Source organism: Aphelocoma coerulescens, chromosome 4 (genome assembly GCF_041296385.1).
Source record: "Aphelocoma coerulescens isolate FSJ_1873_10779 chromosome 4, UR_Acoe_1.0, whole genome shotgun sequence".
In the NCBI taxonomy this organism is placed as follows: domain Eukaryota; kingdom Metazoa; phylum Chordata; class Aves; order Passeriformes; family Corvidae; genus Aphelocoma; species Aphelocoma coerulescens.
The window spans coordinates 76,861,123-76,877,804 of record NC_091017.1 but is presented as its reverse complement, the minus strand read 5'-3'; the positions used below and the strand labels follow the sequence as shown (position 1 = coordinate 76,877,804).

General features: G+C 49.2%; 1 protein-coding gene across 1 annotated transcript in view; it reads left to right on the top strand.

Moving 5' to 3' along the window:
* Nucleotides 1–8,689, top strand: part of DDRGK1 (DDRGK domain containing 1) — a 34,208-nt gene extending 25,519 nt beyond the window's left edge. The window contains exons 6-9 of the mRNA XM_069014777.1: nucleotides 1,726–1,764; nucleotides 4,874–4,930; nucleotides 5,611–5,659; nucleotides 7,160–8,689. Coding sequence (XP_068870878.1) covers nucleotides 1,726–1,764; nucleotides 4,874–4,930; nucleotides 5,611–5,659; nucleotides 7,160–7,332 — 318 coding nt within the window. The 3' untranslated portion in view covers nucleotides 7,333–8,689. The remainder of the gene's footprint in view (nucleotides 1–1,725; nucleotides 1,765–4,873; nucleotides 4,931–5,610; nucleotides 5,660–7,159) is intronic.
* The last annotated feature ends 7,993 nt before the right edge of the window (nucleotides 8,690–16,682 follow it).

Sequence of the window (16,682 nt, the reverse complement as noted above, 5' to 3'; positions counted from 1 at the left end):
GCTCTGCTTTACCCACAGAGACTGAGCCAGCAAAGCTGAATTTGGAGTTTGAAAGTGCCCTCGGACCTTGGGGGCAATTTCTTGAGTTTGGGTTTATTTTCTACACCAAGAGAGCTGCTGTGAAATCAAATTAAAAACCAAGCTCTTGTCTCAAAAGGCTTCTGATAAGAGAATTCTCAGGAGAAACCCACACTGCTGCTCCTGTGGCTGCCTGTGGAGCTGCTGTGGATGGAGGTTGAAATGTGATACTTGATATAATATCACAGCAAACCTGAAAAAGGTTTCCTGTCGTGGGAGGCCGAGTTCTTGTTTTGTCTGCTCAAAACCTGTTAGACACAATTTATTTGCTATCACATCCTGAAATTGCTCTTGGGTTGTAGCTGCCAATTTGAGCTGTCCAGTGCATTTCTGGGGAAGGATTTATTTCAGGGCCATGTGTGCATTTACTCCTCTGCTAAAGAGACTCTGGAATTAAATGGATTTGCTTTAGTGTGACTGAGAGTGGCTTTGAGCACAGCAGATTGTGCCTAGTGTCAAGCAGCATTGACTCATTACAGATTCTCACTGTGGACCCCTTCCCATCAAGAAAAATCCCTCCACCACACCAGGATTAACACGAAGAGAAGTTGTATCTGGTGATGGGGAATTCCCTAAGATGCAGTGAACAGCAAAATGCACACTTTTATTGACAGTTCCTTCAAAAATCTGTGCCTGTCCTTTTAGGAGATGAGATTATCCCTAAATATTGATGTGTTCCACTTCAAACACCCATTAAAGCTGGGATGTGTTGATTGTCCATGTTCCTACAGCTGCCTGTCAAAGAGAAATTAATCTTTCTGGATGTCAGAACAGAGAAGGGTGTTCCTCACCTAGAAGAGCTTGGCAGGCAGTTGATGATGCCTGGACCTCAACCTGAGATAACTTTGGTAGGGGGTGGGGAGTTAGAACTTGAATTGCAGGTGATTTAAAAGTCATACTGAGAAATTATAACAGGTACAGAGTTATTTGGAGACAGCAGAAACGACAAAGAGATTAAGTAGCCACCTTGGCCTCGTGGTTCCTGAAGTACTGAAGCATTTCAGGATCCTGTTCAAAAAGCTGACTCTGCCTTGTGTTGTTGGAGCTGCTGTGCTGAAAATCCACCTCCTGAGTCCAGAGCTAAGCAGTTAATTAATTAAGGCTGATTGACTTCCAGGGTTGCAGAGTAAGCCGATCTCCTGTTAACTTCAATGCACATTGTTTGCCTTGCCTCTGCAATGGAGCTGCTGCCGTTCATGTGCTGCATTCCAGGTGCATCCCTTTGAAATGCTTGAGCCTCCCCAGCTGTGCTGCAGCTGTGCTGCACTTGGCCATCTGCAGGAGCTGTGTCCTGACTCACTCTGGGTTTACCTCTGCACAGAATGTCCTTGGTGTGTGACTTAACCATGCTCAAACTCACTCAGGTGTGGTTATTTCGGGGAAGAATAAAAAATTTTATGATAACCTTTCAGAAAATGCTTAAGTTGTACCTGAGCCACATTCTGTCTCAGAAAATACCTGTCAGAAATCCCTCGTTAAGATTAAATCTGGATTATTTTTCTTCACAGTTCAACATCTCAGTGTGTGTAGTTAAAATTTAGGAATTATGCAATCTAAACACTTTTATAGTGTTCATACTCAGCAAGTTTTTGATGCATTTAATGCTCATGAATTTGAAATAACAATTGTTTTCCTTGCTCTCTCCAGTCTCGCAGCTTTCTTATGGAATTCCTGGAATATGTTAAGGTAAGGTGCCATTGGTTTTTCTCCTTAGATGATGTAAAATCCCTTTTGTCAAAGAGGGACATCTTTACTTCCTCTTTCATTTACTTAAATATTCAACGAGTAACAAGAGTGATACCTTCACTAAGTGTTATTTAGTGCACAAGCACGAGCACATCCAGCATTGCTAAAATCGTTTCATTCCAGCTGGGTCTTGGCTTTTGGAGCAGGATGTGGCTCTTGCCCTGTGTTATAAAGACAGCCTGGTGGATCTCCCTCAGAGTTTATGGAAGCAATGTTTGCTGTGGATTGAGATTTGGGACGTTCAGGTTTTTTTGTTTGTGAACATCAGCCATGGATTTAAAAACCTGTCTCTCCATGTGAGCTCAGCAGTAAGGAGAGTTGCTGTACCAGGAGGGTGTTTCTGGGCCTCCAACACTGGCATTGGAAAGCTCAATCCCGACTTTTCCTGTGGTTCCTTCACTTTTTTCTATCCCTGCAGCTTGCATCATGTTCGGCAGGGCAGTTTAAGAAGCAGCTCACTTGTTTTAAACAGGGTGTGTCAGTCTCCCTTTCATCCCATTGTATGGTTGGGTATTTAAAACCTGGGGTGTGTCCATGAGGGTTTGTGCTTTTGATCGGTGAGGACAAACGCTCTCCACTCTTGCTATAGCAAAGGTCAGATGCATTTTTCTCCTCTCATTCTAACAGTGCCATGCAAATCTTTTTTTCCTAATGAATCCCTTTCTTCCCTTACTGGTCTCTGAACTCTCAGGATGTGTGATGTGTGTGGAAGGCTTCTCTAGCAAGCAAATCAGTTGGATGCTTAGTGAGCCCCTAATCATTTTGTATTCCAAAATCTCATGCTTTGGGCCGGTTTTGCATGTCCATTATCCCAGCAAAACCCTGGACTTAGAGCTGATTTACCTCCTGGACTCACAGATTGGCCTCATGGATAACTCTCCTTAGGGAGTCCTTTGGAGTGATTGCCAGGCAGCTCTGGAGGAGAGCTCGGTGCAGAGCCCCCCCAAAGCTCTGCAGGGCTGTTCTCTGCCTCTCTTCTACCTCTGTAGGTAAAAAAGGAGATTCCAGTGTCCCTTGGGATCTTCCACAAACACTGGGAGTTTTCCAAGGGATGACACAGCCGGGGCAGACTCTGCCCATTGCCCCGGGGCTTGTGGTGGATGGACCAGGTTAGTCAGAAACTCCCAGTTCAGTGTTGCAGCACTGAGTTTTGTATCAGTCACTCCATCTTGACGTCAGAGAAATTAAACTTGGGCTGAAAACCGAAGTCTGAATATTCGACACCTGATTTCCTCTGCAGAGCTGAGCTGCAGAACTGGGGCATCGCTTTCTTTTACGAGTTTTAAGTATTTTTCTTTAATCTTGAAAGTGTGCTTAACATATAGATTACATATTGCCCTCATCTTCTGTTCTGTTCACAGAAACCATTGACAGGAAGCAGCGCTGAGCTGCTCGTAGCTGTCTGAAAAAATGTATAAATTAATTGGCATTTTTTAAAAAATAAAACTGACTTTAGCTCTTCTGTTGAATAATTTCTTATGCTGGTCATTGACTGGAGATAGCTCAACCCCGTGCTTCGTTCTTAAATGTTGGAGTTAAAATGCAGCCTCTTGCTCTGTTTCACCCCTTGCTGAGGACAGCAGCAGCATCACCCCTAAAATGAAATGAATTCAGGAAAATGTGGATATGTTTTTGTTGCTGAAGGAAAGTTAAACCTGGCTCTGGAACATGATGCATGTGGAGAAGTGTTTCATTCCCTTGGGACCTCACATTGTCCTTGTATTCCAGAGCGTGCATGTGGGGTGCATCCTAATCCCACCCCACCCCCTCGGGCTCTCATTCCCAGCAGGATCTGTCTTGGAGAGTTTCCACTAAACGTGGTCATTGAGGGGGAATATCTTTAAGTGAAGGTTTAAGTCCTGTTTTTCTTGTTCATGTGGCTTTGCACCAACCCTCCCCCCAGTCCCTTTAAAAGAAGATGTGACGAATGTTGGCAGTTCCCAGCTCTGAGAACTGAATTCCATGGACTGGTTCCAGTTCCATGTGTTCAGTCCATGGTATTCAGTTCTCTAGCTTGGCTGCATCGAACTTCACAACTGCTAAATCTGTGTGTGGCTTTTTTTTTTTTTTGTCTGATTTTATTAATGAAAGAAATTAATCTATTTCAGCCTCTCTTTATTTCTTCAGTGGCCTCCCAGTGTATTCTCAAGACCAGAAACAAAGGACTTTATTGTTTGAAGTATTTAATTTGTTAATGGAGATGCAGCTCCTGTGGCTGTACATACATGGATTTTAGGAATGTAGTCCTGAATATCAACTGAGCTTTCCAACAGTTTTATCTTTTCCAAGCTCCTTACAAACACCGCATCCTTTTGCATCTAAACAGTTGAGTTCCTAAAACTTTGGCAGAGAAGAAAACAGGAACCAAGTAGCTCCAGACAAGCAGTGCAGGTGTTTTCTCTGGAGCTACAGAGAAGCACAAAACCAGATGTGAGCAGTGGTGGCTGCACCCTGACTGAGAAAAGCTGCAGGAAGAATCTGTCAAAAGCAAAGTGACAATTTGCAGTTCCAACAGTGACAATTTTAATAAGGTGTTGGCTTGCTTAGGAAGATTATTATGGCATTAATACACACGACATCAGTAAAACAGACTAAAGCACTTAATGCTGCCAGTCTTGCCTGGGTTTTATGTAAGTGCTGATGCACACCAGTGAGCGTTTTAAAAGGTGCTTTGAAACATCCCTCGAAGAAAAAAGGGATCTTGATGAAACACGCTGGAAATTAAAGGTAGCAGCTGAGGAACTCAGGAGGTGGGGGAGCAGAGCCATGGCTGTTCCTTGTGCTCCTTGTGATGGAAGGAAAAGTCCAGGATCAACGCTGGCAAATGTGTTTGAGTCTTGCCCTAAGTGGGTCAGAGCACTCAGTCTTTCCACAGAGCTCGCTGCTTTAGGTAACTTGAGAGTTTTTTTTCATCAGAGGAAAGTGCTTACTAGGAAAAGCTAGTTACAGGGACAGGTTCTGCTTTGTCTGGTTAATGCATTTTTTATTTGAATGGAAAAAAAATCCCAACCTTCTCATTCATCAGCTTAACTCTTGTTTGTTTCCACAGAAAACAAAGGTTGTCCAGCTGGAGGACTTGGCTTCACATATGGGTTTAAGGACACAGGTAAGCACTGAGTTTGGGGTGGAAGCACTAATTTTTGCTGGGTCCCTGCCTCCCTCTTAAACCAGAACTCCATTTAAGTGTGCAGTGGGTTACTTAAAGGAATTTATCTGGTTAAAATCTAAATTATAATCTCCTTCTGCAGTCATATAACAACAAGAAAAAGAGAGGTAGAACTGCAGAAACCAATCTTAAGGTCCAGTGGACCTGCATGCTTGGAGTAACTGTAGAGTAAACCCAGCCATAAATTCAACAAGTTGTTGTTTTGGGTTGGTAGGAGAGGTTTGCTCCTGAAAGGAGCAGGAAAAGATATTTTAAAAATGTGGAATTATTGAGCAAAGGACCTTGGAGAAGGACCTCAGTGTGCTTCATGGAACTTCATGGCACTGCACAGCCTTTCCATGGGAAGATTCCTGTAACCCCCTGCTCCTTGAAACAGCCAAGTAATGGAAATAAAAGTCTCATTTAAGGGATAGGGGAATTTAATTTGAACATCCCAAAACGCAAAAACAATTCATCCCTCTAAGACCAAAGGGCTTCCTGCATCTCTCCACGTGGGAGTACTGAATTCCTTAACCCTGAGGGATTTAAATGTAAAATCCCTCTGTAGTTTATCTGAACGTGTGAAATGTTTTTTGCTTCCCTTTTGATCAGCCTGTTATTCCTTTTTCTCTTCTGCACAGGATGCAATTAACAGAATCCAGGACCTGATGGCAGATGGCACCCTGACAGGTGACAGCCAAAGCACAAAGGGGATCTTTCTGTAGCTGGTGAAGAGGTGGTGGTGCAGAAAATGCCTGTTACAGAGAGAGACTTCCAGTGTCATTCCTGTTTTAAGGATCTAGTCGGACTTGATAGCTAGATGTTTCTATTTTATTTATTTTCCCATCTGCTGAAGGCCTCTTGGGGCTGCTGAGCAGCCAGCTGCAAATGGGGCCCTCTGAACTCTGAATTTGAGAGGATCACTGGGATGATGCGGGGTGGCTTCCAAGCCTGGTGGCTGAAGCCAGGGCTGGGGTATGGCATGTGGGAGAGGCAAAACATCCCAGAGCACTGCAGGATGCTGGAGTCAGTGAAGTGTTTTTCCCAGCCACGTACCCACCCAGTCCAAGTTGGAATGGCAGCAGAGACTGAGTATGAACAAGGCTGGTTTATTGCTGGGCAGCCTTGTTCTCTGCAAGGGTGAAGTAGGGGAAGGTGCCAGCACAAACATTTACTGACCTGATCCTGTGCTCGTGGCTGGGGAACAAGTGTCTCAGCAGGTACATGTGGATGCCCTTTTAAATGCCCTAAAAGTGCTTGGAATAAGGATAAGGATGTGTGCTGTCCTGGCTGGCTGAGGCCCAAAGCCAGGGAGGCTCTGCCTTGGTGTAATACATAAAAGCAGAGTTCTGTTCTCAGTCAGGTTGGAGCAACTGAAATATGGAAAGTGAGCTGCATTCCCTGTCACAGGGAAAGCTGGAAAGGCTGAGCTGGGCCCCACAGGGACTCTCAGTGCCCTCCTGGCCCCTCCTGCTCTGCCTTTCTCCACCAACTGCCTGAGCTGAGAACATGAGCACCAAAAAAGCAGGGCTATGAGGATGGGGAAGGGTCTGGAGAGGAATCCATATGAGGAGCAGCTGAGGGCACTTGGTTTGTTCAGCCTGGAGGAGATGGAGGTCAGACCTCACCATGGTCTGCAGCTCCTCCTGAGGGGCAGTGCAGGGGCAGCTCCGATCTCTGGGACAGTGACAGGACCCAGGGAATGGCTGGAGCTGGGTCAGGGGAGGTTTAGGTCGGATATCAGGGAAAGGTTCTTCCCCCAGAGGGGCTGGGCACTGCCCAGGCTCCCCAGGGAATGGGCACAGCCCTGAGGCTGCCAGAGCTCCAGGAGCACTTGGACAGCGTTCCCAGGCACAGGGTGGGATTGTTGGGGTGGCTGGGCAGGGCCCTGGTGGGTTCCTTCCAGCTCAGGACATTCTGTGATTCCATGAAAACGAGGGACCTGTGGAGCTCCCAGCCAGCTGTGCCCAGTGCTCAGAACGTGTTCCTTCGACCAGAATGAGCATTCCCAGGGCCCTGGGCTGCTGGCACAGCCCTGCTCCAGCACCCGGCCGTGGTGAGGAGATAAAAGCCAGCCTGGCCTAGATAGGAAGTGCTGCCTCAGCAGCTGGAATGTCCCTTCCCAAAGCAGTGACTGGTGCCTGTTGGGAGCCCAAGTGCTGACTGCAGGGTCCTGTCTTTGTCCTGCAGGTGTGATTGATGACAGGGGAAAGTTCATCTACATCACTGCAGAGGAGATGGCAGCCGTGGCCCAGTACATCAAGCAGCGAGGCCGAGTCTCCATCGCAGAGCTGGCCCAGGCCAGCAACTCCCTCATCAACCTCCAGCCTGACAGCAGAGCTGTGCCTCCAACCGTGGCCTGAGAAAAAACACTGCAGGAGTTCGACCTGTTAATGAATAAACCACGTAATTAAAAACAAACAGGAATCTCCCCGGTCCGTTGGTGGTGCCTGAAGGTAGGATGCTCTTGGGAAGCATCAGCTGCAAACTCAGAAGTTTTGCTTTTCCTTCTGTTAGAACTGGTTTTAAATGGGAGAGTTGATTGTACACGAGACTGGCCAGGAACTGAAACACTGATGCACCTGTAGCCCTTGGAGATCAGTAATTTGTCCCTTGGCAGTCAGTCTCACGTTGCTATAAACAAACCTTTTATCCTTTGCACATTCTGATGTCTGTATCAAATAGATTTGGGGTTGATTGCATTCAGGATTCTCCAGACTTGCTCTGCACTGTGGAGCAGTTTAACTTCATGATGGACACAGCCATAGGTGTGTAGGTTTTGGCTGCTGTACCCACACTGGAAGGAAAGAGTAAAAAGAAAATATTCTAAGTTTGTCTTTGTTCTTGCTGAAATATATCCCAAAACTCTGGAAAGAATGGTTGCTCTGTTGTGAAAACTTCCAGGGGCTAATTCAGGAAACCTTTGCTATATAAATATGTTTTCCTTGGTTTATATAATATAAAAAGTTGGCTTGCAGACAAGCTGCATCATTTCCCTGTAGCCAAGAGACAGAAACTCCTCCAGGGAAGGGCTAACTCGGCTCATTTATTGTGCAGGCCAGTTCTGCTGATACCAACCAGATCCTGGTGATTCATCCTTTGAAGTCAGAGCCAGCTCAGAGTGTCTGAAGGTCTCAGACACCCCCACCCCGTGGCCTCTGTGTTCTGCAGGTTTGGGGATTTTTAAATAAAAGCTTCAGACACTCTGAGTCATGCAATTAATGTTCCAAGTTAATGATTATTAATGTATTAATTGTATGGGTCACTGCATTTCCTGCGTAAGAATATTTCTTTTTTAGATCATTCATTCATTCTCCTTTCTGAAATCAGCAGAACCTATGTGGATAAATTGGGGAGGACAAGAGGCTTTGTTTTTGCCAAAGTTGGAGTTAACTTGAGCAGACTAAAAGCCACGTTAGCAGTGGGATGAGACAGCAGTAAAACAATGGAAGGAAGCACTTCCTTTTAATCTCTGCACTGCTGCTGGATGTGAGAGTGCAGGAGAGTGGAGTTCCACCAGCACCACGTGTTGGTGTGAAAGATCAGCACATTCTTAGTGCTGTACAACCACAGCCAGCAAAGAGTTATTTAACATTTGAGGCTTGTAAAGTCTCTTACGTATGGATTTCATATTAAATTTTAAAAAACATTTGGTTTTGCCATTATTTTTTTGTTCTGTCTTAAACTACTCTTGTAATAAAGTCAACAATATTGAAAGAACTGCAGAGGTTTGTGTTAGAAATGGGCAGGGACACAGCTGGGGTAAGACATGACTGTGTAGCTCTGCCAGCAGCTGCTCTGCTCTCTTAATCCTCTCCCACCATTTCCATTCCTGTTCTTTTCACCCAGCTGCATCCTCTCAGCACTTAGGAAAACTCATTTTTCTCTCATTTTGGGGTCTTTGCTGCATGTGAATTGTGAGGCTGGGGAATTCCATGAGCCAGGGGAAAATAATGCAGGTAACAAAAAACATGAGGGGGCTTCTAACTCTGCTGAAAACTCCTGTGGAACAAACTCTGCTCTGCCTTGAAGGAATTCTTCCACTTCTCTGCATTTCCTGAGTGGCTCTAGGAGGTGAGGACAGGTTGGTGCTCTGACCCTGTGCCTTGGGGAACAGTCACCACTCTTCCAGCTGCAGCTCAGTTTTCTCTTAAGGAGCTCTTGGTGTTTTCTAGGAATCCACTTCCAAAGTCCAAGGAGGCAGTTGAAAGTCTGGAACACCATTGCTTCAGGCCATCTGTTTGGATGGTTTATGAATGAGGCAATTCAAACCTACGCTGCTGTTTCAATCTGCATCTCTGGAAGTGGAGGGGGAAGAAATTCAGGGCTGTGCCCCCAGAATTACTGCACTGACTGAATTCTAAACAGACATTTCATATATCCCAGAGAGACATCTAATGGGAGGAGAGTTGTTCCCTCCCTGCTGGCACTGAAATAGGGAACACTCCTGGGTGTCCTGGCTGAGCTGGGAGTTGTCCCCAGTGTTGTGGGTGAGGATGGTGGCTGAGGGTGCTGGAGGAGAGGTCAAACAGTCTGTGGGTACTGGAGTGTTCCTCTTTCCCCAATGTTTAGGTATTAAACTGTCTTTATCTCCCTCCAGCATTCCAGAGCCTAAAGGGGCTCCAGGAGAGTTGGAGAGGGACTTTGGACAAAGTCCTGGAGTGACAGGACAAGGAGGAATGGCTTCACACTTAACAGAGGGCAGGGTTAGATGAGATATTGGGAAGGAATTCCTTCCTGTGAGGGTGTGGATGCCCTGGCACAGGGTGCCCAGAGAAGCTGTGGCTGCCCCTGGATCCCTGGAAGGGTCCAAGGCCAGGATGGATGGGGCTTGGAGCAACCTGGGATAGTGGAAGGTGTCCCTGCCCATGGCAGGGGTGGAACTGGATGGGCTTTAAGGTCCCTTCCCACACAATTCCATCAATCTGTGGTCTCAGCCCATGAGTTTTCTCACTTTTACCCCTCTGATTCCCTCCCTCATCCCATGCCCCTGTGGTTCTGTGAGACTCAGCTGCCAGCTGGGGTTAAGCCCTGACAGTCTGGCACAGTCAGCACCAAATACAGGGCAGCAAAACACTGGTAAAATGGTAAATACAGTAAAATTCTGGGCAGGGGATTTTGGGCTGATGCATACACAAATGGCTCATCAGGATTATCCTGTGGGCAAGGGCAGCTCCTCCCACTGCCCCTCTTTGCTAGAGGCAGGATGGTGTTGATATTTTGCTTCCTGCTGCTTTGTCCAATCTGCTTTCATCAGTTTTAAAAGGGTGGAACATCCCCCTATTATCTGACTTTCAAAAAACTCCATTCCCTATTTTCTGTGAAACTTTGTCCATGCATTATGCAGCATTTTTCCTCATGTTTTCCCTCTGAAGTAGCACAGGACTCCCAGGTACTCTGGCTGTACATGGAAGGAATACTACTACTACCACTAATAATAATAAGTACGAGCTCAATTGTCCTAATTTTGCCATTCCACCCAAAGGCAAAGGCCAGGAAAAATGAGATTGGAAACCTTGTCTCCAGAACACACAAGGTGAGATCTCATCAAAAACTCCAGCTTCTCTTCCTATGAAATAATGGAGTTTATGTGAAGTGTTTACAGGCTAGAAAATAAAAGCAACAAATGTCACAACTTTTCATTTTTTACCCATCACCCTCAGGGTCTCTGAGTTTTCTCTGTAACTATGGATACTAGGAACAGATTTGGGGGTTTTTTTTTTCTTGTTTGGGGTTCTGTTCTAATTCATGTTGCATGTTCATCATTTTAGGAAAATGTTAAATATCACAAGATGGCAGTGAATTACAAAGCTGCAGTATTCCCCTCTGTGCAGGAACAGCCACGTTCTGCAATCACAGATTTCTTTCTTTTTAACCCCAAAAGCAAATCCAGATCATTAATACCAATCTGTGGCTGCAGGGATCCCTGCAGAAAAAAGCTGATACCCAGGGAAGTGTTGTGCCTGCAGCACTGCAGGGTTGGGACTTTAATTCTTTTCATCTTCTTTGCTACAAAAGAAAAGTAAAACAAAGGAGGGGGGAAATATCTCCTTCCTGCCCTAAAGACAAAAGAACATTTTATGATCTCTCTGGATACTTCTGGAGTCATCAAACGTGACATTTTCTGTCCCTGGGGACGAGGTGGAGCAAAGAGCAGCATCAGCTGGCCTGGGATAAAACCCCCACACCTGGGGTGCCCCAGCCCTTCCCAGCCCACCTGGTCCAGGTATGGCTTTGCCTTCCTCACCCATCCTGCTGTTCCAGGCCAGGCTGGACAGGACCTGGAGGAACCTGGGAGAGTGGAAGGTGTCCCTCAATGAGATGGGCTTTAAGGTCCCTTCCAACCCAAACCAAAAGGGTTCTTCAAAAGGCTTCTCATACTGGCATGGACTGGTTTGGTGATGACATTAGAGGAACTCCAGTTTTATTCATTGTCCAGTAACCCAGTTCATTTCCCTTCTAGAGCCAAAGACCTGCCCTTCCCTTTCTGAAGTGAACCAGCTGAGCTGGTTATCCCTGAGGTCCTGTGCAGACCTGCACTCTGGGATGCAGTCCAGCAGCAGAGGCACAATTCCCTTTGGTCTTTCTTTTTCAGACCTTTTAGTGGCCTGGAAGTTGTTTAAGATGACTAAAAGCAGGGTCAGAATGGTTGCAGAGGGGATCTCGCCCTGTGCTCAGATGTGAACTGCAGGAGGGATGGGCACCTCCTAAAACACCTCCTGGCCAGGTGGATCCAGGATCCCTGCAGAGGACAGAGATTCCTGGTTTGTGTCAGGGGAGAATTCCTGCCAGTACCAAATTAAGAGCAGGGGACAGGAGCAGAACAGTGGCCCTGCTTGAGCCTGGCAGGGGATTCTGGGATCAGGAGTGTGGGTGCCACAGTCACGGAGCAGGATGTGGATATCCTGGTTCTGATGGTACCTTTGGACCATCTCCCACACCCAGAAGAGCTGGGGGACACTGGTGTGGCTTTGTTCCCCATCCTCCTGCTGGGAAGATGCTCCTCTGGAATGCTGTGTGTGAACTTCTCCCACTTGGCCTGAGCTCTTTGGGAAGGGCAGAGCTCAGGTGTCTGAGGGGATCAGCGGGATCATGGGCCCCGGATGTCCAAGCAAGGAGAAGGCTGGGATGGGACAACCCCTGCAGGAGGTGCTGCTGCAGCTGGAGCTGAGCTGGCAGCACCAATTATCTAAATTTCTCTCATCTCCTCCAGGGTGGGATGAGGACATCACACAGGAGCATGGCAGCTCCTGAGGACACCTTTCCCTGGGTGATGGTGACCAAGCACAGGGTCAGGCTACCCCACTGAAAATCATTTAATACCTCGGTGTTTCTGGCCATCAGCACAGGTGCTCCCATGTTCCAGCTCCTGTCACCTTGTCCCTAAAATGGTCACTCACAGGAATCCAGGCCGTGTCTCCCATCTCCTGCCCCACAGTGTGTCCATGCCATCCAACAGCCTGGCATGTGTCTCATGTCACCTTCACGACCAGGAGCCACCCACAGCCGAGGTTTGCATCCTGTGGGCTGGGATCCCTGATCCCCGTGAGCGCCTGCTGCCAGGAAGGATGGGAACGGATGGAAAAGTGCAGCAAAGCTGCAGCTCTTGGTCATAACCCTGAGAAACGAGGCTGAGCTGCAGCTCCAACACGTCCCACGCTCATTGTGGTGCCTCCACACAGGCAGAGGAACCTCACACCCATCCCCTCCCATCTGCACCCTGTGCTGCCACATTTATTTCCTTGCTGCTGCTTCCATCAGTGGAATTAAAGAGGGTGGGATTAACTCCTTCAGGGTGTTCTCTTCTAACGGCAGCCACTCTTCATCCTGGGGCTGACCTCACCAGCCCTTCAGGGTCTTCCCAGGGAGGCCAGTCCAGCACGAGATGTGCCCAAAGCTCCCAAAATACAGCATGGGCAGTTCTGGGCATGATCCTGGTTTGTGCCAGCACTGGGGTGGCAGCAGGGCCAGGGCAGCGCCCGTCCCCTGGGCTGGCACTGCTGGGGCACCTCCAGTCCTGACGGCACTTCTGGGCCCCTTGTGACAAAAAGGACATTGGGGAAGGGGCTGGAGCACCAGGAGTGGCTGAGGGAGCTGGGAAGGGGGCTCAGCCTGGAGCAAAGGAGGCTCGGGGGGACCTTGTGGCTCTGCACAACTCCCTGGCAGGAGGGGGCAGCCTGGGGGGGTCGGGCTCTGCTCGCAGGGACAGGAGGAGAGGGAACGGCCTCAGGCTGGGCCAGGGGAGGTTTAGATTGGATTCAGGAAAATTTCTTCATGGAAAGGGTTGTCTGGCCCTGGCACAGCTGCCCAGGGCAGTGGTGGAGTCCCCATCCTTGGAAGGATTTAAAGGCCATGTGGGGACTTGGGTCAGTGGTGGCCTTGGCAGTGCTGGGTTCATCATTAGACTGGATGATCTTAGAGGGCTTCTCCAACTTTAATGACTTCATGATTTGGGGTCATGGCCACTGATTAAAGTTCTGGCAGAGCCCGCGGATTCAGGGTGACATTCTGCCAGTATCTGGTGGCCCCAGGTGAGCTCTGCTGTGCCCAGACCACTCGGTACCAATGTCCCTGCCCAGGTTTGCGCTGAGCTCTGCCCGGAACATCTCCGACCTGCCCGTGCTCTTCCTAACCTCCCCTCGCCATCCCGGCTCCTCCAGGAGATGGCAGCAGCAGATCTCGCATCCCCCCCTCCCGCGCAGCATTTCCATGGCAACGGCAGCGAAGCATCCCCCAGAGCCTGGAGGGCGACCGCAAGGTTAGGGAAAACCATCGTGTCCCGGCACGCAGCCCCTCTCCCGGCTTCCCGGGGCTCGGGACAGGCTGGAGGAACCCGCTGGTGTTCTGCTCTTCGCCCAGCATTGCGACATTGAGGTGACAGCCGGGGATCGGGGTTGAATTAACCAAGGTTGCCGAGTTTTACTTCTTTTAACAGCACGGAAAAGCCCCCGGAGAAATGACGCAGCTCCTGGATGCACTGAAAAAGGCAGGACTGACAGCAAAAGCTTTGCAGCATCTTCACTGTGTAGCGGCCATCGGCCGGGAGCAGCCGGAGCAGGGAATTGTTGGCGAGCTTAGATCCTGCTGCTCCTAAACAGAGGCTCCGGAGTGTTTGGGAAGCTGGCTGCTCCCAGCTTTCCTCCCCGAGTAAGCAGCTTAGCACATGTGCTGTAATCCACGGCCGCGCTCGTGGCAGGAGCAGCGCGGGGAGCTCCTCAGCGCTTGGGGATGCTCCTGGTGGCAGAGCCCGGCTCCCGCAGCACGGGAAGCGCCGCGGCTCGTCCGGGGACTTGCACGGCGAGTTTTTGGCAATTAGGCGCCACCCTAATTTGAACAGAACGCTGAACTGTCGCCGGGAACGTGTCCTTCCCTCTGTGGCTAATGCCACTCGCAGCGGGGTGAATCGTGGGCAGGTCATGAGCTGAGCTCTGGGATGCAGCTCAGACCTGGGCTGGAAAGCTCCAAGGAAGGGGTTTTCCATTGAATCACGGAATTTGGGTGGGAAAGGACCTTAAAGATCATCCAGTGCCACCCCCTGCCATGGGCAGGGACACCTCCCACTATCCCAGGTTACTCCAAGCCCTGTCCAACCTGGCCGTGGGCACTTCCAGGGATCCAGGGGCAGCCACAGCAGCTCTGGTCACCCTGTGCCAGGGCCTCACCACCCTCAGAGGGAACAATTCCTTCCCAATATCCCATCTAACCCTGCCCCCTGGCAGTTTAAAGCCATTCCCACTGTCAGCACAAACGTGCCATCGTTCTGTGGAGTCAAGGCATGGCTCGAAGTGCTGTTCAAGCAGGGCAAGGGCAGTGTTTGGAAGGGGTTGTATCAAGTTCTCAAGGCTGCTCTGTTGTGTCAATAAATTACATTTGATTGCTCAGTTTGATGCTTTCATCCCTGGCAGTGCCCAAGGCCAGGTTGGACAGGGCTTGGAGCCACCTGGGATAGTGGAAGGTGTTCCTGCCCATGGCAGGGGTGGAACAAGATGGGCTTTAAGGTCCCCTCCAAGCCAACCCCTTCTGTAATTCCAGTGGTATTCCCTTCAGCACTGGGGGGATAACCCAGCACTCACAAGCTGATCCCTGGAGCTCATTCATCCCTTTTCCCCCCAGCAGAAAGCAGGAACAACACAGATCCTGTCCCAGGGCCGCTCCCCAGCTGCTGGATCTTTCCCTTTGGGATTCAGCTCCAGCAAGAGGTGCTGACCATGCTGGTGTCACCCTGCTGGGACCTGACACAGCACAACCAGGCACTGCCCTGCTGCTGTTCCAGCCCTGCTGACCAGCTGCTGTGGTTTCCAGTCCCAGAGAAGGACTGACACAGCAGATATGACCCCACAGAAAAACACACATCATCATCATCATCATCATCATCATCATCATCATCATCATCATCATCATCGTCATCATCATCATGCCTTTGGGATCCTTAGGAATCTGCCAGATGGCTCCTACTCTTGTGCAGTTTTGGGTTTCCTCTCTGGAAGGATTACACCTGTTTTCCTTTGGAAGTTTCGTTGGACAGATCCTGACTTGTTTCATTTTATAATTTGAACAGCTCTGAAGGGCTGCAGCTTTTACCAGCTCAGCAGTGGGTGAGGTGCCCTGTCCCAAGCCATGTCCCCATGGTCTGGAGAGTCAGGAGTGGAGGAGGATGGCACAGGGGCAGGACAGGGACCTCAGCTGTGGTGCCCAGCTCCATAGGACCCGGTCAAGGAGGGTGGGAATGGCACAGATCAGCTCTCCTGGGCTGTTTGGTCGCTCTCCAGAGATGCTGCTTGACTTTGTCTTCTTTTTCCCCTTGCTAATTTTCCCTGCTGTCATTATTTGCCTGACTGGCAGAAAGGATTCGCACTGAGTTAGCAGTTTATTCACATGCACACTCATCCCAGAGAGCTGCCACTCACCAGCATGCCGAGATATTTTGGGTAAATTGAAATGGAATAGAATAAAGCCAGAATGCAAAGCAAACTGCTTGTGCAGGCAGCAGAAAGCACCGGTGGTGCTTGCAAGGGACCTTGGTTTTCTCTGCTAGAAGGTTGATTATGCCAGGAAAGTCATCCTGCCCCCTGTCCAAAGCAGTCTGAGCTTTATTTTTAATCTCTGAGAAGCTTCACAAACACCCAGCTCAGCCCAGCTGTTTGTCCTGTTCTGAAAACCCACCCCAGCCTCTGGACCTGAGGGAGCCTTGGCTGCTGGCAGTGGCCTGACCCATTCCCTCAGCCTGTGGGGCTCCTCTCTGTGTGGAACAGCAGAAAAGGAAAAATTCCCCCACAAAAGCACCTCCCTAAAAATCTCCCGGAGTTCTGTAGTGAGGATGTGGGGTCACCCCACGTTTTTCACATGCCCAGGGATCAGCTGTAGCAAGGGCCAGGGGCTCCCTCCCTCGCAGACCACAGGGACTGGGCTTCACCACATCCCCACCCTTCCTCCCAAACCCAACCCCCTGTGTCTACTCCAGACAATAAACTTGGACAGAAACATGGCAGAAGGATCTTCTCCAGAGGGTTTGACTCGTGCCAGGAGTCCTGTTGTTCTCCCAACCAGCTGAGCTCAACAGGGAACATCAAATCTTCAGTTTGATGGAGCCTGCTCTGAGCCAAGGCCAGAAAAAAGGGAGAAAAAGGAGTTTTTTCTTCCTCTGCAAGGCTTAAATCAGGCTGTCAGGAACCACATCCCTCCTCTACACCTCTAGATATTGAAATTGGCACGT